This window comes from Odontesthes bonariensis, chromosome 12 (assembly GCF_027942865.1).
Source record: "Odontesthes bonariensis isolate fOdoBon6 chromosome 12, fOdoBon6.hap1, whole genome shotgun sequence".
Lineage (NCBI taxonomy): Eukaryota > Metazoa > Chordata > Actinopteri > Atheriniformes > Atherinopsidae > Odontesthes > Odontesthes bonariensis.
In genome coordinates this window covers 37,326,148-37,349,588 of record NC_134517.1, presented here as the reverse complement: position 1 = coordinate 37,349,588, position 23,441 = coordinate 37,326,148, and the positions used below count along the sequence as shown (strand labels likewise).

Below are 23,441 nucleotides of genomic sequence, written 5' to 3'. Positions count from 1 at the left end.
CCTCCAAAGTCTCATCAAAATAAATCTTGTTTTAAGATTCAATAACAAACTCAACATGCTTGATTCAAGAGTCACACAGAAAATATCTGAAAACACACTTTATTTCTTGGATTTTAAGCATATGACAAATGTTTGTTCACAAAACTGCCTTTGTTCAATTTTATCTTGTTTGAAGACCCCTATTTTTTGCAGTGCTCTGCTTGAATCTCAGCGTTTGGTCGTGTTTCAGCAGATCCGACACATCTCCGGCTGCATCCCCCCCCAGCAGGATAACATCGACATCCTGCTGTAATTAAGGAATTTACCCCCCACGTCGGAGCCGCGCCTCCATTCAGGATCAGGCAGACTCACGCAGAACACCCGGGGGGGGGTTTGATATGATGAAGCTCCTCTAAGCCGCTGGAACTTGCAACCAAGATGCTATCAGAGCTTCAGCTCGATAATAATTTCATCCGTGACCTCCAAAAACCCACCCGAGGAATCCTGATGAAAATAATTGACAAATGATGTGGCGCTGCATCACATCAGAGCGAGCTCAGGTTCCCCCGTCTCTGAATCCATCTGCAGGGAAACTTTTACTTTCCAGGAGAGGACGCAGCGTCCTGCAGCAGACGGGCGAACTAATGCAGCTCCGGGTAAATCACATTAAAGGGAACTCGGTCGTCCTCTCCGTCTATATTTCCCTGCAGACCGGCAGCTCCTGGAAGGCCGACTCCCCCAAACAAGCTCACGCAGAGGTGAAGTTTGATTTCAGGTCTGAGATTCAGGATTCAGATGTGAAAAAGGAAGCCCATCCTCTCAGCTCTAAGGTTTTAGGTATCTTTAAATAGACTTTAAAGGCTCCCCGGTCTCTTTGTTAGAGCACAAACTAACTGCAACCCTGCAGTAAAACTGTAAACTTCCACTCAGTGAAACATCTTCTGCTCAGACGTCCGTGAAAGGAGATCCCACTCCCAGCTCAAACTAACTCAGCTCAAACTAACCCAGCTCAGACTAACCCAGCTCAGACTAACTCAGCTCAGACTAACTCAGCTCAAACTAACTCAGCTCAGACTAACCCAGCTCAAACTAACCCAGCTCAAACTAACTCAGCTCAAACTAACCCAGCTCAGACTAACTCAGCTCAGACTAACTCAGCTCAAACTAACTCAGCTCAGACTAACCCAGCTCAGACTAACTCAGCTCAGACTAACTCAGCTCAGACTAACTCAGCTCAAACTAACTCAGCTCAAACTAACCCAGCTCAGACTAACTCAGCTCAAACTAACTCAGCTCAGACTAACTCAGCTCAGACTAACTCAGCTCAGACTAACTCAGCTCAAACTAACTCAGCTCAAACTAACTCAGCTCAAACTAACTCAGCTCAGACTAACCCAGCTCAGACTAACTCAGCTCAGACTAACTCAGCTCAGACTAACTCAGCTCAGACTAACTCAGCTCAAACTAACTCAGCTCAAACTAACTCAGCTCAGACTAACCCAGCTCAAACTAACTCAGCTCAAACTAACCCAGCTCAAACTAACTCAGCTCAAACTAACCCAGCTCAGACTAACTCAGCTCAGACTAACTCAGCTCAGACTAACCCAGCTCAGACTAACTCAGCTCAGACTAACTCAGCTCAGACTAACTCAGCTCAGACTAACTCAGCTCACACTAACCCAGCTCAGACTAACTCAGCTCAAACTAACTCAGCTCAGACTAACTCAGCTCAAACTAACTCAGCTCAGACTAACCCAGCTCAGACTAACTCAGCTCAAACTAACTCAGCTCAGACTAACTCAGCTCAAACTAACCCAGCTCAGACTAACTCAGCTCAGACTAACTCAGCTCAGACTAACTCAGCTCAAACTAACCCAGCTCAGACTAACTCAGCTCAGACTAACTCAGCTCAGACTAACTCAGCTCAGACTAACTCAGCTCAGACTAACCCAGCTCACACTAACTCAGCTCAGACTAACCCAGCTCAAACTAACCCAGCTCAGACTAACTCAGCTCAGACTAACCCAGCTCAGACTAACTCAGCTCAAAATAACCCAGCTCAGACTAACTCAGCTCAAACTAACCCAGCTCAGACTAACTCAGCTCAAACTAACCCAGCTCAGACTAACCCAGCTCAGACTAACTCAGCTCAGACTAACTCAGCTCAAACTAACTCAGCTCAGACTAACCCAGCTCAAACTAACCCAGCTCAGACTAACCCAGCTCAGACTAACCCAGCTCAGACTAACTCAGCTCAGACTAACTCAGCTCAGACTAACTCAGCTCAGACTAACTCAGCTCAGACTAACTCAGCTCAAACTAACCCAGCTCAGACTAACTCAGCTCAGACTAACTCAGCTCAGACTAACCCAGCTCAAACTAACTCAGCTCAGACTAACCCAGCTCAAACTAACCCAGCTCAGACTAACTCAGCTCAGACTAACTCAGCTCACACTAACACAGCTCAGACTAACTCAGCTCAAACTAACTCAGCTCAGACTAACCCAGCTCAGACTAACTCAGCTCAGACTAACTCAGCTCAAAATAACCCAGCTCAGACTAACTCAGCTCAGACTAACTCAGCTCAAACTAACCAAGCTCAGACTAACCCAGCTCAGACTAACTCAGCTCAAAATAACCCAGCTCAGACTAACTCAGCTCAGACTAACTCAGCTCAGACTAACCCAGCTCAGACTAACTCAGCTCAAAATAACCCAGCTCAGACTAACTCAGCTCAGACTAACTCAGCTCAAACTAACTCAGCTCAGACTAACTCAGCTCAGACTAACTCAGCTCAAACTAACTCAGCTCAGACTAACCCAGCTCACACTAACTCAGCTCAGACTAACCCAGCTCAAACTAACCCAGCTCAGACTAACTCAGCTCAGACTAACTCAGCTCAGACTAACCCAGCTCAGACTAACTCAGCTCAAAATAACCCAGCTCAGACTAACTCAGCTCAAACTAACCCAGCTCAGACTAACTCAGCTCAAACTAACCCAGCTCAGACTAACTCAGCTCAGACTAACTCAGCTCAGACTAACTCAGCTCAGACTAACCCAGCTCAGACTAACTCAGCTCAGACTAACTCAGCTCAGACTAACCCAGCTCAGACTAACTCAGCTCAAAATAACCCAGCTCAGACTAACTCAGCTCAGACTAACCCAGCTCAGACTAACTCAGCTCAGACTAACCCAGCTCAAACTAACTCAGCTCAAAATAACCCAGCTCAGACTAACTCAGCTCAGACTAACCCAGCTCAGACTAACCCAGCTCAGACTAACTCAGCTCAGACTAACTCAGCTCAGACTAACTCAGCTCAGACTAACCCAGCTCAGACTAACTCAGCTCAGACTAACCCAGCTCAGACTAACTCAGCTCAGACTAACTCAGCTCAGACTAACTCAGCTCAGACTAACCCAGCTCAGACTAACCCAGCTCAGACTAACTCAGCTCAGACTAACTCAGCTCAGACTAACCCAGCTCAGACTAACTCAGCTCAGAATAACTCAGCTCAAACTAACCCAGCTCAGACTAACTCAGCTCAGACTAACCCAGCTCAGACTAACTCAGCTCAGACTAACCCAGCTCAGACTAACCCAGCTCAGACTAACTCAGCTCAGACTAACCCAGCTCAAACTAACCCAGCTCAGACTAACTCAGCTCAGACTAACTCAGCTCAGACTAACCCAGCTCAGACTAACCCAGCTCAGACTAACTCAGCTCAGACTAACCCAGCTCAGACTAACCCAGCTCAGACTAACTCAGCTCAGACTAACTCAGCTCAGACTAACCAAGCTCAGACTAACTCAGCTCAGACTAACTCAGCTCAAACTAACCCAGCTCAGACTAACTCAGCTCAGACTAACTCAGCTCAAACTAACTCAGCTCAAACTAACTCAGCTCAGACTAACCCAGCTCAGACTAACCCAGCTCAAACTAACCCAGCTCAGACTAACTCAGCTCAGACTAACTCAGCTCAGACTAACTCAGCTCAGACTAACTCAGCTCAGACTAACTCAGCTCAGACTAACTCAGCTCAGACTAACTCAGCTCAGACTAACTCAGCTCAGACTAACTCAGCTCAAACTAACCCAGCTCAGACTAACTCAGCTCAGACTAACTCAGCTCAGACTAACTCAGCTCAGACTAACTCAACTCAAACCAACAAAGCTCAAACCAACCCAGCTCACACTAACTCAGCTCACACTAACTCAGCTCAGACTAACTCAGCTCAAACTAACCCAGCTCAGACTAACTCAGCTCAGACTAACTCAGCTCAGACTAACCCAGCTCAGACTAACTCAGCTCAGACTAACTCAGCTCAGACTAACCCAGCTCAGACTAACTCAGCTCAAACTAACTCAGCTCAGACTAACTCAGCTCAAACTAACTCAGCTCAGACTAACCCAGCTCAGACTAACTCAGCTCAAACTAACTCAGCTCAGACTAACTCAGCTCAAACTAACCCAGCTCAGACTAACTCAGCTCAGACTAACTCAGCTCAGACTAACTCAGCTCAAACTAACCCAGCTCAGACTAACTCAGCTCAGACTAACTCAGCTCAGACTAACCCAGCTCAAACTAACTCAGCTCAGACTAACTCAGCTCAGACTAACCCAGCTCAAACTAACCCAGCTCAGACTAACTCAGCTCAGACTAACTCAGCTCACACTAACACAGCTCAGACTAACCCAGCTAAGACTAACTCAGCTCAAAATAACCCAGCTCAGACTAACTCAGCTCAGACTAACTCAGCTCAGACTAACCCAGCTCAGACTAACTCAGCTCAGACTAACCCAGCTCAGACTAACCCAGCTCAGACTAACTCAGCTCAGACTAACTCAGCTCAGACTAACCCAGCTCAGACTAACTCAGCTCAGAATAACTCAGCTCAAACTAACCCAGCTCAGACTAACTCAGCTCAGACTAACCCAGCTCAGACTAACTCAGCTCAGACTAACCCAGCTCAGACTAACTCAGCTCAGACTAACCCAGCTCAGACTAACTCAGCTCAAACTAACTCAGCTCAGACTAACCCAGCTCAGACTAACTCAGCTCAGACTAACTCAGCTCAAACTAACTCAGCTCAAACTAACTCAGCTCAAACTAACCCAGCTCAGACTAACCCAGCTCAGACTAACTCAGCTCAGACTAACTCAGCTCAGACTAACCCAGCTCAAACTAACCCAGCTCAGACTAACTCAGCTCAGACTAACTCAGCTCACACTAACACAGCTCAGACTAACCCAGCTAAGACTAACTCAGCTCAAAATAACCCAGCTCAGACTAACTCAGCTCAGACTAACTCAGCTCAGACTAACCCAGCTCAGACTAACTCAGCTCAAAATAACCCAGCTCAGACTAACTCAGCTCAGACTAACCCAGCTCAAACTAACTCAGCTCAGACTAACTCAGCTCAGACTAACTCAGCTCAAACTAACTCAGCTCAGACTAACCCAGCTCACACTAACTCAGCTCAGACTAACCCAGCTCAAACTAACCCAGCTCAGACTAACCCAGCTCAGACTAACTCAGCTCAGACTAACTCAGCTCAGACTAACCCAGCTCAGACTAACTCAGCTCAAAATAACCCAGCTCAGACTAACTCAGCTCAAACTAACCCAGCTCAGACTAACTCAGCTCAAACTAACCCAGCTCAGACTAACCCAGCTCAGACTAACTCAGCTCAGACTAACTCAGCTCAAACTAACTCAGCTCAGACTAACCCAGCTCAAACTAACCCAGCTCAGACTAACTCAGCTCAGACTAACCCAGCTCAGACTAACTCAGCTCAGACTAACTCAGCTCAGACTAACTCAGCTCAGACTAACTCAGCTCAGACTAACTCAGCTCAAACTAACCCAGCTCAGACTAACTCAGCTCAGACTAACCCAGCTCAGACTAACTCAGCTCACACTAACTCAGCTCAGACTAACTCAGCTCAAACTAACTCAGCTCAGACTAACCCAGCTCAAACTAACCCAGCTCAGACTAACTCAGCTCAGACTAACCCAGCTCAGACTAACTCAGCTCAGACTAACTCAGCTCAAACTAACCCAGCTCAGACTAACTCAGCTCAGACTAACTCAGCTCAGACTAACTCAGCTCAAACTAACCCAGCTCAGACTAACTCAGCTCACACTAACACAGCTCAGACTAACTCAGCTCAAACTAACTCAGCTCAGACTAACCCAGCTCAGACTAACTCAGCTCAGACTAACTCAGCTCAAAATAACCCAGCTCAGACTAACTCAGCTCAGACTAACTCAGCTCAGACTAACTCAGCTCAAACTAACCCAGCTCAGACTAACCCAGCTCAGACTAACCCAGCTCAGACTAACTCAGCTCAAAATAACCCAGCTCAGACTAACTCAGCTCAGACTAACTCAGCTCAGACTAACCCAGCTCAGACTAACTCAGCTCAAAATAACCCAGCTCAGACTAACTCAGCTCAGACTAACCCAGCTCAAACTAACTCAGCTCAGACTAACTCAGCTCAGACTAACTCAGCTCAAACTAACTCAGCTCAGACTAACCCAGCTCACACTAACTCAGCTCAGACTAACCCAGCTCAAACTAACCCAGCTCAGACTAACTCAGCTCAGACTAACTCAGCTCAGACTAACCCAGCTCAGACTAACTCAGCTCAAAATAACCCAGCTCAGACTAACTCAGCTCAAACTAACCCAGCTCAGACTAACTCAGCTCAAACTAACCCAGCTCAGACTAACTCAGCTCAGACTAACTCAGCTCAGACTAACTCAGCTCAGACTAACCCAGCTCAGACTAACTCAGCTCAGACTAACCCAGCTCAGACTAACTCAGCTCAAAATAACCCAGCTCAGACTAACTCAGCTCAGACTAACCCAGCTCAGACTAACTCAGCTCAGACTAACCCAGCTCAAACTAACTCAGCTCAAAATAACCCAGCTCAGACTAACTCAGCTCAGACTAACCCAGCTCAGACTAACCCAGCTCAGACTAACTCAGCTCAGACTAACTCAGCTCAGACTAACCCAGCTCAGACTAACTCAGCTCAGACTAACCCAGCTCAGACTAACTCAGCTCAGACTAACCCAGCTCAGACTAACTCAGCTCAGACTAACCCAGCTCAGACTAACCCAGCTCAGACTAACTCAGCTCAGACTAACTCAGCTCAGACTAACCCAGCTCAGACTAACCCAGCTCAGACTAACTCAGCTCAGACTAACTCAGCTCAGACTAACCCAGCTCAGACTAACTCAGCTCAGAATAACTCAGCTCAAACTAACCCAGCTCAGACTAACTCAGCTCAGACTAACCCAGCTCAGACTAACTCAGCTCAGACTAACCCAGCTCAGACTAACTCAGCTCAGACTAACCCAGCTCAGACTAACTCAGCTCAAACTAACTCAGCTCAGACTAACCCAGCTCAGACTAACTCAGCTCAGACTAACTCAGCTCAAACTAACTCAGCTCAAACTAACTCAGCTCAAACTAACCCAGCTCAGACTAACCCAGCTCAGACTAACTCAGCTCAGACTAACTCAGCTCAGACTAACTCAGCTCAGACTAACCCAGCTCAGACTAACCCAGCTCAAACTAACTCAGCTCAGACTAACTCAGCTCAGACTAACCCAGCTCAGACTAACTCAGCTCAGACTAACTCAGCTCAGACTAACCCAGCTCAAACTAACCCAGCTCAGACTAACTCAGCTCAGACTAACCCAGCTCAGACTAACCCAGCTCAGACTAACTCAGCTCAGACTAACTCAGCTCAGACTAACCAAGCTCAGACTAACTCAGCTCAGACTAACTCAGCTCAAACTAACCCAGCTCAGACTAACTCAGCTCAAACTAACCCAGCTCAGACTAACTCAGCTCAGACTAACTCAGCTCAGACTAACTCAGCTCAAACTAACTCAGCTCAAACTAACTCAGCTCAGACTAACCCAGCTCAGACTAACCCAGCTCAAACTAACCCAGCTCAGACTAACTCAGCTCAGACTAACTCAGCTCAGACTAACAGCTCAAACTAACTCAGCTCAGACTAACTCAGCTCAGACTAACTCAGCTCAAACTAACTCAGCTCAAACTAACCCAGCTCAGACTAACTCAGCTCAGACTAACTCAGCTCAGACTAACTCAACTCAAACCAACAAAGCTCAAACCAACCCAGCTCACACTAACTCAGCTCACACTAACTCAGCTCAGACTAACTCAGCTCAGACTAACTCAGCTCAAACTAACTCAGCTCAAACTAACCCAGCTCAGACTAACCCAGCTCAGACTAACTCAGCTCAGACTAACTCAGCTCAGACTAACAGCTCAAACTAACTCAGCTCAGACTAACTCAGCTCAAACTAACCCAGCTCAAACTAACTCAGCTCAGACTAACAGCTCAAACTAACTCAGCTCAGACTAACTCAGCTCAAACTAACCCAGCTCAAACTAACTCAGCTCAGACTAACCCAGCTCAGACTAACCCAGCTCAAACTAACCCAGCTCAGACTAACTCAGCTCAGACTAACAGCTCAAACTAACTCAGCTCAGACTAATCCAGCTCAGACTAACCCAGCTCAAAATAACCCAGCTCAGACTAACTCAGCTCAGACTAACAGCTCAAACTAACTCAGCTCAAACTAACCCAGCTCAAACTAACCCAGCTCAGACTAACTCAGCTCAGACTAACAGCTCAAACTAACTCAGCTCAGACTAACCCAGCTCAGACTAACCCAGCTCAAAATAACCCAGCTCAGACTAACTCAGCTCAGACTAACTCAGCTCAGACTAACCCAGCTCAGACTAACCCAGCTCAGACTAACTCAGCTCAGACTAACTCAGCTCAGACTAACTCAACTCAAACCAACAAAGCTCAAACCAACCCAGCTCACACTAACTCAGCTCAGACTAACTCAGCTCAGACTAACTCAGCTCAGACTAACCCAGCTCAGACTAACCCAGCTCAGACTAACTCAGCTCAGACTAACCCAGCTCAGACTAACCCAGCTCAGACTAACTCAGCTCAGACTAACTCAGCTCAGACCAACTCAGCTCAGACCTAAATGTTTCAGCTTCTTACTGTTAATTCCTCATAATTATGAGTTTAAATGTGAGCTGATGATTCTTTTGCTAAAACAAACCCAGATCGGCTGAAAATACTTTTATGCTCAAAAAGGGAAATAATCTCAGGTTTATCCAATTTAAAAATATATTAGTGGGAAGCCAGCTCAGATCAATGGTTGCATGATTAGATGTATTATATATATATATGTATATATATCCCATACAGGTGGGACAAAGCAGATAGATTCTCCCAATATGCCCTTGGATAGAATCCTATTTATGACAAAGAAAATGAATAATCAGCAGGTAAAAAGCACATTAAAATGATGGTCACAGGTGACGGGGAAGCTAAAACATCCTGATTTAATATCTGGCTGCAGGTAACAGCGACTTCCTTCCGTCTGAATTAGATGTGCGGTTCAAAGAAAGGAGAAGAAAAAGGGTTAATCCTCAGTTCTTCAAACAAAGAGACTCCATGTCCTTTAAACAAATTAATTAAACAATAACCTTCAAGCTAAAGATTTCTAAAGATACGTACGGCTGGGAAATGATTAACAGAAACACAAGGGGAGGCAAGAATGGTCTGCTCTGCCGCATAAAAAATAGGGCTGGGCGAGTTAACTCGTTATTATCTCGTTAACTCGTTAATTATTTAAGCACGATAAATATTTTATCGCTCATTAACGCAGGTTTTTATTATTGTAAAAGTCTGTTGAATGCATCACATTCACACAGTTACAGCAAACACCACGAATCATGGAGTAATAAAATAAAGATAAACTAGCAGCTAACATCACCGCTACAGGTGTGAAGCTAACTGAGCTAACGGAGCTAACCGGCGCTACTTCCTGTTTTACTTGTTTCAACATAAAAGCACGCATTTCAAAATAAATGTTAAAAAAAAAACTCCTGCATTTACAGCCAAGTTGAATTGTCTTCTCAGCGTAGTAGTTCCAGTCTAAAATATCACTTAAAGGCAAAACACACAACTGATAGCAGCAAGTCATTCAAGGAAACAGACAGTGGAGCGAGGCTTCTACATAAAAACTACAGAAAGATGCTGATGTTAAAAGTGTGTTTGCACAACAAATGTTATGGCACTTTCATTCATATGGCAGCACATTTAAAATAAAGCTAAATGCTAAAAGCTATACGCTACTTTTGGATTCATTTTTGGATTCTGCGTACAAATGAGATTAATCGTGATTAATCAGGGAAATCATGTGATTAGTTAGATTAAACATTTTAATCGTTGCCCTAATAAGAAACAATGATTAAGGGCTCTAATTCAATTCAATTCAATTCAAAATCGATTTATACGGCACATTAAAACAACCTCAGCTGACCAAAGTGCTTCCCAATAGCAACTGTATCACATATTAAGAGAGTCATCAATAAAATAGCAATAAGAATAACAAAAACAGTAACAATAAAAGGAGCAAGCCAAGGTAAAACTCCATTTCAGCTCGTGGAAGGCCAGGGAAAAGAGGCTCTAAATGAATTTAAATCATTATGTGGACATTCAAGACAACCAGGAGCCACAGAAGAACGTTACAGAGGAATGAAAATAACAAAGAGTTCAACGATTCATGGTGTGAGGGACACTCAGACCTAGGGATGGGAATCGAGAACCGGTTCTTGTTGAGAACCGGTTCCCAGTGTTTCAATTCCTTGGAATCATTTGCCAATTTGGCAAACGATTCCCTTATCGATTCCAGTGGGCGCGAATGACGTCACCACGCAGCGTTGCGTGGCGAGTCCAGCGCAGCCAGCAGCCAACAGTAAACATGGCGCCCAAGCGGTACAAACGCTGGAAAGTTTGGTTACACATCCCTAAAAAAGACGACAACAGGGCAACTTGCAAAGTGAATATTTCACCAAAGGGAGGAAATACTACCAACATGCAATAACTATGAATGAATGTCGCGTTTTCGATCCGCTCCGGACTAACGTTGGTGAATCTGAACCCAGCAACGTTAGCAACGTTAGCAACGTTAGCATGTCCTCGGCTAACACTGCAGGTAACTAACTAACAAACAAACACTGCCTATCATGTTAGCACCATTTGCCTGATTGTAAAAGCTGCTGTTAGTAACGGTTAAGGTTAAATGAAAGCCTTCTCAGGCATTACATTTAGATGAAATCATGAGAGACAGAGCCTGACTGGCTCAGAGCCAGAGGCTGGTGGTGCTACCCCCAGTTCACCTCTACCTCCAGCTTCTCCTTTCACCAGAGCAGGAAGAGTTAAATTACCCAGGCCAGGATAGACCAATGTGGACCTCACCGTTGTTGGGTTTGTGAGGTCACGACTCGTGTTACTTCTAAACTAAACAAAGTTGATGCTAATCGACCGGTTTGTTGTCCTTTTTCTCCAAATGAGAATCGATAAGGGAACCGACAAAGAACCGAATCGTTAAGCAGAATCGAAAATGGAATTGGAATCGTAAAAATCTCATCAATTCCCATCCCTAATCAGACCTGATCTGAGGACATCATTCCCACTATTCCAGCTGAATATGTTTCAAACTGAGTCACAGATGCTGTAAGACGGAGGAGTAAGAACTGGTGTGGACTCACCTGCAGAGACTTCTGTTCTCTGCCGCCCGGCGCTGTGCAGGGTCAGATGCAGCCAGCTGTTGCTGATCAGCAGCTCCAGCTTCTGTGGGCTCGGGCTGAGCTGCACGGAGAGCAGCAGCCCGTCGGGGTTCCAGGTCCTGAACTGGAAGCCGACGGAGAATTCCCCCGCGGTGGGCGCAGCTGACGGCAGCGACAGGAAGCTGCTGCTGCTGCTCAGAAAGGTGCAGGCCACCACCTGGTGCTGCGAACACGAGAAGGTCACGTTGCCCTGGAGGACGGGAGGAGGAGAAAGGAGATGCAGATTTACAGGCGACGTGGGAGAGAGGCTGCTGTCGAGGGAAACTCACAGCGGCGCGTCTGGAAATGTCATGTTGATGCACACAAACAGTGACCTTATTCTGACCGCGAGCTAAATATTAATGAAGCTGAATTACCTGTCAATAACAGCAACGATTTGTGAATATGGAGCTATAATAATGACATTAAAGGGCCGTAGAACACAACAACATGAAGCTATAATAATGATATAAAAGGGTTGTGGAACACAACAACATGAAGCTATAATAATGACATTAAAGGGCCGTAGAACACAACAACATGGAGCTATAATAATGATATAAAAGGGCTGTAGAACACAACAACATAAAGCTATAATAATGATATAAAAGGGCTGTAGAACACAACAACATAAAGCTATAATAATGATATAAAAGGGCTGTAGAACACAACAACATGAAGCTATAATAATGACATTAAAGGGCCGTAGAATACAACAACATGAAGCTATAATAATGACATAAAAGGGCTGTAGAACACAACAACATGGAGCTATAATAATGATATAAAAGGGCTGTAGAACACAACAACATAAAGCTATAATAATGATATAAAAGGGCTGTAGAACACAACAACATGAAGCTATAATAATGATATAAAAGGGCTGTAGAACACAACAACATAAAGCTATAATAATGATATAAAAGGGCTGTAGAACACAACAACATGAAGCTATAATAATGATATAAAAGGGCTGTAGAACACAACAACATGAAGCTATAATAATGATATAAAAGGGCCGTAGAACACAACAACATGAAGCTATAATAATGATATAAAAGGGCTGTAGAACACAACAACATGAAGCTATAATAATGATATAAAAGGGCCGTAGAACACAACAACATGAAGCTATAATAATGATATAAAAGGGCTGTAGAACACAACAACATGAAGCTATAATAATGATATAAAAGGGCCGTAGAACACAACAACATGAAGCTATAATAATGATATAAAAGGGCCGTAGAACACAACAACATGAAGCTATAATAATGATATAAAAGGGCTGTAGAACACAACAACATGAAGCTATAATAATGATATAAAAGGGCCGTAGAACACAACAACATGAAGCTATAATAATGATATAAAAGGGCTGTAGAACACAACAACATGAAGCTATAATAATGATATAAAAGGGCCGTAGAACACAACAACATGAAGCTATAATAATGATATAAAAGGGCCGTAGAACACAACAACATGAAGCTATAATAATGATATAAAAGGGCCGTAGAACACAACAACATGAAGCTATAATAATGACATAAAAGGGCTGTAGAACACAACAACATGAAGCTATAATAATGACATAAAAGGGCTGTAGAACACAACAACATGAAGCTATAATAATGACATAAAAGGGCTGTAGAACACAACAACATGAAGCTATAATAATGACATAAAAGGGCTGTAGAACACAACAACATGAAGCTATAATAATGACATAAAAGGGCCATAGAATACAACAACATGAAGCTATAATAATGACATAAAAGGGCCGTAGAACACAACAACATGGAGCTATAATAATGACATAAAAGGGCGGTAGAATACAACAACATGAAGCTATAATAATGACATAAAAGGGCCGTAGAACACAACAACATGAAGCTATAATAATGACATTAAAGGGCCGTAGAACACAACAACATGAAGCTATAATAATGACATAAAAGGGCCGTAGAATACAACAACATGAAGCTATAATAATGACATAAAAGGGCCGTAGAACACAACAACATGAAGCTATAATAATGATATAAAAGGGCTGTAGAACACAACAACATGAAGCTATAATAATGATATAAAAGGGCCGTAAAACACAACAACATGGAGCTATAATAATGACATTAAAGGGCCGTAGAACACAACAACATGAAGCTATAATAATGATATAAAAGGGCTGTAGAACACAACAACATGAAGCTATAATAATGATATAAAAGGGCCGTAGAACACAACAACATGAAGCTATAATAATGATATAAAAGGGCTGTAGAACACAACAACATGAAGCTATAATAATGATATAAAAGGGCCGTAGAACACAACAACATGAAGCTATAATAATGATATAAAAGGGCTGTAGAACACAACAACATGAAGCTATAATAATGATATAAAAGGGCTGTAGAACACAACAACATGAAGCTATAATAATGATATAAAAGGGCTGTAGAACACAACAACATGAAGCTATAATAATGATATAAAAGGGCCGTAGAACACAACAACATGAAGCTATAATAATGATATAAAAGGGCCGTAGAACACAACAACATGAAGCTATAATAATGATATAAAAGGGCCGTAGAACACAACAACATGAAGCTATAATAATGATATAAAAGGGCCGTAGAACACAACAACATGAAGCTATAATAATGACATAAAAGGGCCGTAGAACACAACAACATGAAGCTATAATAATGATATAAAAGGGCTGTAGAACACAACAACATGAAGCTATAATAATGATATAAAAGGGCTGTAGAACACAACAACATGAAGCTATAATAATGACATAAAAGGGCCGTAGAATACAACAACATGAAGCTATAATAATGATATAAAAGGGCTGTAGAACACAACAACATGAAGCTATAATAATGACATAAAAGGGCCGTAGAACACAACAACATGAAGCTATAATAATGACATAAAAGGGCCGTAGAACACAACAACATGAAGCTATAATAATGACATAAAAGGGCCGTAGAATACAACAACATGAAGCTATAATAATGACATAAAAGGGCCGTAGAACACAACAACATGAAGCTATAATAATGACATTAAAGGGCCGTAGAACACAACAACATGAAGCTATAATAATGACATAAAAGGGCCGTAGAATACAACAACATGAAGCTATAATAATGACATAAAAGGGCCGTAGAACACAACAACATGAAGCTATAATAATGATATAAAAGGGCCGTAAAACACAACAACATGGAGCTATAATAATGACATTAAAGGGCCGTAGAACACAACAACATAAAGCTATAATAATGATATAAAAGGGCTGTAGAACACAACAACATAAAGCTATAATAATGATATAAAAGGGCCGTAGAACACATCAACATGGAGCTATAATAATGATATAAAAGGGCCGTAGAACACATCAACATGGAGCTATAATAATGATATAAAAGGGCCGTAGAACACAACAACATGGAGCTATAATAATGATATAAAAGGGCCGTAGAACACAACAACATGGAGCTATAATAATGATATAAAAGGGCCGTAGAACACAACAACATGAAGCTATAATAATGACATAAAAGGGCTGTAGAACACAACAACATAAAGCTATAATAATGATATAAAAGGGCTGTAGAACACAACAACATGAAGCTATAATAATGATATAAAAGGGCCGTAGAACACAACAACATGGAGCTATAATAATGATATAAAAGGGCCGTAGAACACATCAACATGGAGCTATAATAATGATATAAAAGGGCCGTAGAACACAACAACATGGAGCTATAATAATGATATAAAAGGGCCGTAGAACACAACAACATGAAGCTATAATAATGATATAAAAGGGCCGTAGAACACAACAACATGAAGCTATAATAATGATATAAAAGGGCTGTAGAACACAACAACATGAAGCTATAATAATGATATAAAAGGGCCGTAGAACACAACAACATGAAGCTATAATAATGATATAAAAGGGCTGTAGAACACAACAACATGGAGCTATAATAATGATATAAAAGGGCCGTAGAACACAACAACATGAAGCTATAATAATGATATAAAAGGGCCGTAGAACACAACAACATGAAGCTATAATAATGATATAAAAGGGCTGTAGAACACAACAACATGAAGCTATAATAATGATATAAAAGGGCCGTAGAACACAACAACATGAAGCTATAATAATGATATAAAAGGGCCGTAGAACACAACAACATGAAGCTGTAATAATGATATAAAAGGGCCGTAGAACACAACAATGAACCTTTAATAAATTCAACCATTGTTTTTGTTGCACGCTGACGTTTGCTTCAGAACATATAAAGTTAATCACATTAGAGCTGTTTCAACATGTGAAATGAACAGATTTTCTTTACATGGTGACAGAATTGCTAATAAATAAACAAATTAAGACTTGAATAATAAAAAAAGATCCAGATCCAACATGAACCTCCCTCAGTTCTAAGCTCTCATGTATCAGAAGATAAAAAACAGATAATTTGTTCCTCAGCAGATGTGAATCCAGCCTCAGAGTAACAACACATGACATGTTACACTGTCTCATTATTTATGGAACAGAAACTGAGACAAAACACAGGAGAAGCGAGTTAAAAACTAAGTGGTTCTTCACATACCTCGAGCTCTTTCAGTTATTGTGTGCTGAATGAGTGAATACAGGGAGGAGCCATGTTTCCCTTCATCTTAAAGTCTGACATTAACACATTTTGACCCATCAAACTCTGTCACCGGGGAGCCAAATGAAGGCCAGACAGGCTGTTTATTTACTCCCATCAGGGGGTGGACATTTCAAACGTGAAATCACAAGCATCCCCCCTCAGCTGCAGCTTCTTTTTTACTAAATGCAGAGTTTAAATTTAATCTTAATTGTGTGTCAGCCGCACTCAAACCTGACCGGGCTTGGCTGCTGAGGTCAGAGTCCTATCAGTCCTGCAGCCCGCGGGCTCTGCACACCAATCACAGCTCCCTGACTCTCAATGTGATCCCCCCCATCAGCCTCAGGGAGATTGTCCCATTGAAATTCCATTACGGCTTCCATCATGCCCGTCTCCCCCGCCTCCGCCTCTGTTGTCAGTAAAGGCCTTTTAATGCGTCTCAGATGAGATGTGGCTTGTGGCTCTTCGGCCGACCCGTGTGATTGGTGTGGGAGGAAACTTGAAATGCACTCAGACTTAATCATACGGTGGCCATGATCACAATGGATGTAATGATTGTTTTTGTCTTCGTACCTGCTCCTGACGATAAACATTTGAATACTGGCAAATCAAACGTCGTCAGCAGAGAGCAAAAAGTCAAAACTAAACGCTGAATGAAACCCTGACTTTTTATTTAGCGCCATCATCAGGCCAACGTCTGCAGTTTTCACCTGGAACAATGAACAACTTCCCTGTTAACGCGCTAAACTGAGAGAGAATACATCAAATGTGTTGTTAGACATTAGACTTTAAGCCTTTAAGACTATCCGGGCAGACAGAGACTGCAGACAGAGCGGTAACAGGAAAGGAGGAGGGTCACAGAGCTGGTTAATAGGGATGGGAATCTAGAACCGGCTCTTGTTGAGAACCGGTTCCCAGTGTTTCAGTTCCTTGGAATCGTTTTGGCGATTTTGCAAACGATTCCCTTATCGATTCCAGTGGGTGCGAATGACGTCACCACGCAGCGTTGCGTGGCGAGTCCAGCGCAGCCAGCAGCCAACAGTAAACATGGCGCCCAAGCGGTACAAACGCTCGAAAGTTTGGTTCCACATCCCTAAAAAAGACGACAACAGGGCAACTTGCAAAGTGAATATTTCACCAAAGGGAGGAAATACTACCAACATGCAATAACTATGAATGAATGTCGCGAATTCGATCTGCTCCGGACTAACGTTGGTGAATCTGAACCCAGCAACGTTAGCAACGTTAGCATGTCCTCGGCTAACACTGCAGGTAACTAACTAACTAACAAACACTGCCTATCATGTTAGCGCCATTTGCCTGATTGTAAAAGCTGCTGTTAGTAACGGTTAAGGTTAAATGAATGCCTTCTCAGGCATTACATTTAGATGAAATCATGAGAGACAGAGCCTGACTGGCTCAGAGCCAGAGGCTGGTGGTACTACCCCCAGTTCACCTCTACCTCCAGCTTCTCCTTTCACCAGAGCAGGAAGAGTTAAATTACCCAGGCCAGGATAGACCAATGTGGACCTCACCGTTGTTGGGTTTGTGAGGTCATGACTCGTGTTATTTCTAAACTAAACAAAGTTGATGCTAATCGACCGGTTTGTTGTCCTTTTTCTCCAAATGAGAATCGATAAGGGAACCGACAAAGAACCGAATCGTTAAGCAGAATTGAAAATGGAATTGGAATCGTAAAAATCTTATCAATTCCCATCCCTGCTGGTTAACAACAGATGCTGTAATCCTGGACCTGGCAGCAGGAACAGCTTCAACAGCTCTCTACTTGACCTCAGCTCTTTCTGACAGCTGCTGTTTCAGAGGTACAAACTCAGAGAAAGCAGTGACCTATAAAAAATCTGCTCTCTTCTAAATATCTTTCTTTAGTTTTACCGAGCCGGGCAGCTTATTGCAGGAACTCTCAGCTGTTGATTCCTGGGACAACGTCAGATATTTATCCATCTTTACAGAGCACAGAGCCTGTGCTGCAGCACTGTGAACATGCCTTCATCTCCATGCTGTGGAATTACACTGAACTGGAGTGTGTGATTATCAAATTAAACTGCTCACAGTTTGATTTTTCTCCTCCAGTTCGATCGCCCACTTTCTGCTGCTCGCCTACACATGGCTCCTTTCTGCATGTTCCCTCCTTTTTCTGCTATCAGTGCTAATGGAGCCGCCCTGTGCTGCCAGATAAGCTTGAATAGCATGTTTCACGTTCCTGAGCTTTTAGAGGCAGCAAACATCTGGAGGAGAAGCAGCGACACAGCGATGCAGAACACCCTGAGATGTCAGAAGTTTGGTGCACAGCTCCATGTGATAGTCTGATCCCAGTTTATCGCAGGTGTGTGAGCGTAAAGGTGCATTCAGTAACTTACCACGCTGTGAATCTGCGGCTTGCGTCTCTTGGCCAGATCGATTATGTTGATGCCGTTGTAGTAGAGGTTCTCCATGCAGCCGTGGAAGTTCCTCCTCAGGAAAGTGCCGGGTTTCCCGGGCAGAGGGATGCCTCCAAAGCTCAGCTTTGATGAAGAGAAAACAGAAGATCTGTGATCAGCACATGCAGAGACTGAGCTGCTAATGTAAGCTGTTCTTATATCTCATATAGCTGAATATTTCAGATGCACAAACACGTTTTCCCTCGTTTCTGCACCAGCTCAGCTCTGCTCAGTTTACTCTCACAGCATCACTGTAATAAACTGAAATGGACTCTTTCCGTGTTACTTAACAGCTTTCTCTCATGTAAAAGAACATTTCGGTCTGTTAATTTCCCATAAAAAAGACTTGTGATCCCTTCTCCCTGCAGCTTTCTGAGGGGAAACTAACCCTAACCCAGCAGCCCGTCTGAGCTGAGTCTCATTTCCAAACACAGTTCATCAGCCCAGAACACGCCTGATGCATCTCAATGCAAATCTGAAGCACAGGAATTCATCAAGGCTGCACTTAACAATTACTGTAACAGATTCACACCCCAGATATCTGAATTATTTAAGAGAGGGACTGAAGAAGAAGAGAAGAACATTTCTCAACCAGCCTGAGGTTATAAGAGTCAGCGGGTGAGAAGAGTCCTGTAAAAGTTACCATGATAACGTTTAGTGTTGGTCCCTGAAAGGAGCTGTTTTCTGTGTTTCCCCTCATCAGATCTGTGATGGGGGGAAACTAAACGAACCTTTAAGGGAATAAAACATGATAATAATTCTGTGGGAGAATTTGCTGCCTGTGTTTGGGGGAGTAACAACACAAAGATGAATAATTCCTGCCTGAGCAGACGCAGCCATTAAAGCACTGCGGTGCTGGGGCCGGTTATCAGGGCTGCTGCAGGTCAAACTGGGAGCTATGCTGGGGGAGCTCCCATGATGCACCTCTCCATGTACATGTGACATCATTGCTGTCATTAACTTGTGTTTCTGGCTGTGTTCGAAACCGCATACTACTCATACTAACTGTTTGAGTTAGTAAGCGAGTTTGAGTAAGCAGAAGTTCCCGGATCCATACTAGATTCTCCTAAATGTTGGGTATGCATCATGAGGTTACTACTCATACTCAAACTACCCAAGATGCAACGTAACGTGACGTCGCCGATCGTCATTTCCTGTCAAAACGGCAGTTTCAAGCTAGCTACAACGAGGGTAGGTTCACTTCCTGTTTTCAAAACAAAAACAAAATTTTATTTTGTGAAAATAACAGGAAGTGCGTTAGCTCACTGCGGCTAGCTTTAGTAGCGCCGAATTCGTGGGAACAAAATGGTAAACAGCCGGTATTTTGTCAGGTTTTCAACACGTTGGGGATCTAAACGACTACTTTCTCACCTGAAAATGTTTCAAATGTTGCTAAAGTTTACAGAGTTTAGAGCTGAAGGGAAATCAGCTTCAGGCCGGCTGATTTCGGCTCGGGCAGGAGCGAAATGCATTGTGGGTAAACGCTCTGCATACTGTCTGATCGATCAGTATGCAGTATGTAGCATGGAAGTATGTAGTATGCAGTATGTAGTATGCAGTATGCAGTATGTAGTATGCAGTATGCAGTATGTAGTATGCAGTATGTGTTGTGGAGAAATTAGAGTCGAATCCCGCGTTGGTCAGCCGTCCATTGGGGAGTTTATTGAACAAACCGTCACAGCAAATGTGCATACAGAATGTACAAAATGTCCGACGAGCTCATCTAGTGACACCCTTTTATACCGTTTTATCATAACAAGTGTACGTGGCCCTCTCCGGAGGCGCCTAGCTTTCGCAGTTTATCATAAACACGCTCCTTCTAACTATCAACAATATTCTGAACCAGTCAACAAGGCCCAGGATGTAACTAGGCCAGAAGTCATGAACATGTCATGACATCCTTCTCCCACATATGCAGTATGTAGTATGTAGTATGTAGTATGCAGTATGCAGTATGTAGTATGCAGTATGTAGTATGTAGTATGCAGTATGCAGTATGTAGTATGCAGTATGTAGTATGCAGTATGCAGTATGTAGTATGCAGTATGCAGTATGTAGTATGTAGTATGTAGTATGCAGTATGCAGTATGTAGTATGCAGTATGTAGTATGCAGTATGCAGTATGTAGTATGCAGTATGTAGTATGCAGTATGCAGTATGTAGTATGCAGTATGCAGTATGTAGTATGCAGTATGTAGTATGCAGTATGCAGTATGTAGTATGCAGTATGTAGTATGCAGTATGCAGTATGTAGTATGCAGTATGTAGTATGCAGTATGTAGTATGCAGTATGTAGTATGCAGTATGTAGTATGTAGTATGTAGTATGTAGTATGCAGTATGTAGTATGCAGTATGTAGTATGCAGTATGTATTATGTAGTATGTAGTATGCAGTATGTAGTATGCAGTATGTAGTATGCAGTATGTAGTATGTAGTATGCAGTATGTAGTATGCAGTATGCAGTATGTAGTATGCAGTATGTAGTATGTAGTATGCAGTATGTAGTATGCAGTATGTAGTATGTAGTATGCAGTATGCAGTATGTAGTATGCAGTATGTAGTATGCAGTATGCAGTATGTAGTATGCAGTATGTAGTATGTAGTATGCAGTATGTAGTATGTAGTATGCAGTATGTAGTATGTAGTATGCAGTATGTAGTATGTAGTATGCAGTATGTAGTATGCAGTATGTAGTATGTAGTATGCAGTATGTAGTATGCAGTATGCAGTATGTAGTATGCAGTATGTAGTATGTAGTATGCAGTATGTAGTATGTAGTATGCAGTATGTAGTATGTAGTATGCAGTATGCAGTATGTAGTATGCAGTATGTAGTATGTAGTATGCAGTATGTAGTATGTAGTATGCAGTATGTAGTATGTAGTATGCAGTATGTAGTATGCAGTATGCAGTATGTAGTATGCAGTATGTAGTATGAATAAGGGAATAAATAAGTGAATAAATGAGTGAATGAGAGTTTCAGGTCTCCCTCGGGGACAGAGGCTGGACTGACTATCAGTCAGATATAAATAAAGTGAAAAACAGCCCACAGCTGAAGTGGAGTCGGAACCTAAAAGTCTTCAGAAGCTGTGGGCTCACTCAGGTGTGTGTTGGGCCTTTATTGGCTCCATAATGGCTGCTTTGTTGTGTCTGTCCTGATGTGAAAGCGTGCCCTGCCAGCAGTAACGCATGCTGGCTGCAGGGCTCATTACCACCAGAGTGTTTCCATGATTCTGCCTCTGTGGGTAAACATTTACAGAGCGGCTCCAGCTGATGGGACTCACCTCGTAGTCCACCTCCAGGGAGTGGCCTTCCCCTTTGGTCTGGAAGTGCTGCGTGTGGGAGTCCACGGTGAGGTTGACCTGCTTGTTGAAGCGCTCGATGTGAACCGAGTGCCAGTGCTGGTCGTCCAGCAGGCTGCCCACGGTGACGGCCACCCGGCGGCTGCTGAACCTCGGCCGGCTGTCATCTGGACAAACACACAGACGGCAGCTCAGTGAGTTTACACGATGCACACAGGTGTCAGCTGGCTTATTGGGGGAGTCATTTTCTGCCCGAAAAATTTTAACGCCCGTGACCAGGGCCGGTTTTTGCTATGGGCAATGCGGGCGACCGCCCAGGGCGCATTCTCAAAAAATAGAACTAAATTTTTTTAAAACATCATTATAAAAAATTGTCACTTTTTTTAATCAGTATTGTAAAATACAATTTAGAATAATATATCATATCAAAATGTTATGTGCCATGCTTGTCTTTATGATTGGCTGCCAGTCAAAACATGGTAGACCTGGCGGTTTGCGCCTGTTCTGAAGCTGCGCTGCTCCTCAAGCTAGCGTGTAGCTAGCTTAGCCAAAATGGACAGATTTTTGACTACGAAGAGACCGAAAGAACTGGCCGACTAAAATCAGAAAGTATGAGGCAGCATACATTAAGTTTGGCTTTACAGCCGTACAGAAAAATGCGTCCTCTGTCTGGAGACCCTCTCAAATGAGTGTTCAAAACCTTCGAAACTTCAGCGTCACTTGATACAAAAACATCCGCCAGACTTCTTCAGACGTAAAGAAGAGCATTTAGTCATGCTGCATTCACACAGCGAGCTGCTGTCCGTGAAGAAAAGAAAGAAAATGCGTTCTAAAAGTTGATGTTTCTTTACATATTTTGTAGCATTGTCTGTGGTTTGCAAAGGGGTCAGAAGCTAATCCTGTTTGGGGGCCTTGGCATGGAAAGGTTTGGGATCCCCTGTTCTAGAGTACCGCTCATTTCCATGTCAAGTTAGTGGAGTGGGCGCTGGGGTGCCATCATTGTCACGTCACGCTAGGCTGATTTATGGTCGCCTCTCCGTTGTCGGAGACCCTCCCGGAGACGTTGGCCGACTCTTGCGTGCGTCGGCCAACATTCCTATCTATCTATCCGTCGAAGAGACGGAGACTCGCGGAGACCACAAGGGTTTTGATTGGTCGGCTAACAACATCATTTCCTGAATCACTTTTCCGGTTTAGCTCCTTCCTCTCAGAACAACAACCGCCATTTTTGAAAGAGTTCACTGTGTGCCGGTGTAGGTACCAGATCGACTCGGCTTCCGTCGTCTGCTGATGTCATCACACAATATGGCCGTCCGCTTGAATGGGAGTACATTGTGATTGGCCATACGTCG

At 43.3% G+C, this 23,441-nt stretch overlaps 1 protein-coding gene across 7 annotated transcripts in view; it reads right to left on the bottom strand.

Moving 5' to 3' along the window:
- The window catches only part of cntnap5a (contactin associated protein family member 5a), a 243,768-nt gene that overhangs the window by 113,713 nt on the left and 106,614 nt on the right, over positions 1-23,441 (bottom strand). For all 7 annotated transcript variants that reach the window (XM_075480316.1, XM_075480317.1, XM_075480321.1 and 4 more), the window contains 3 exons: positions 22,072-22,256; positions 18,728-18,871; positions 11,605-11,872 (listed from right to left, as the gene is read on the bottom strand). In XM_075480316.1, coding sequence (XP_075336431.1) covers positions 11,605-11,872; positions 18,728-18,871; positions 22,072-22,256 — 597 coding nt within the window. The remainder of the gene's footprint in view (positions 1-11,604; positions 11,873-18,727; positions 18,872-22,071; positions 22,257-23,441) is intronic.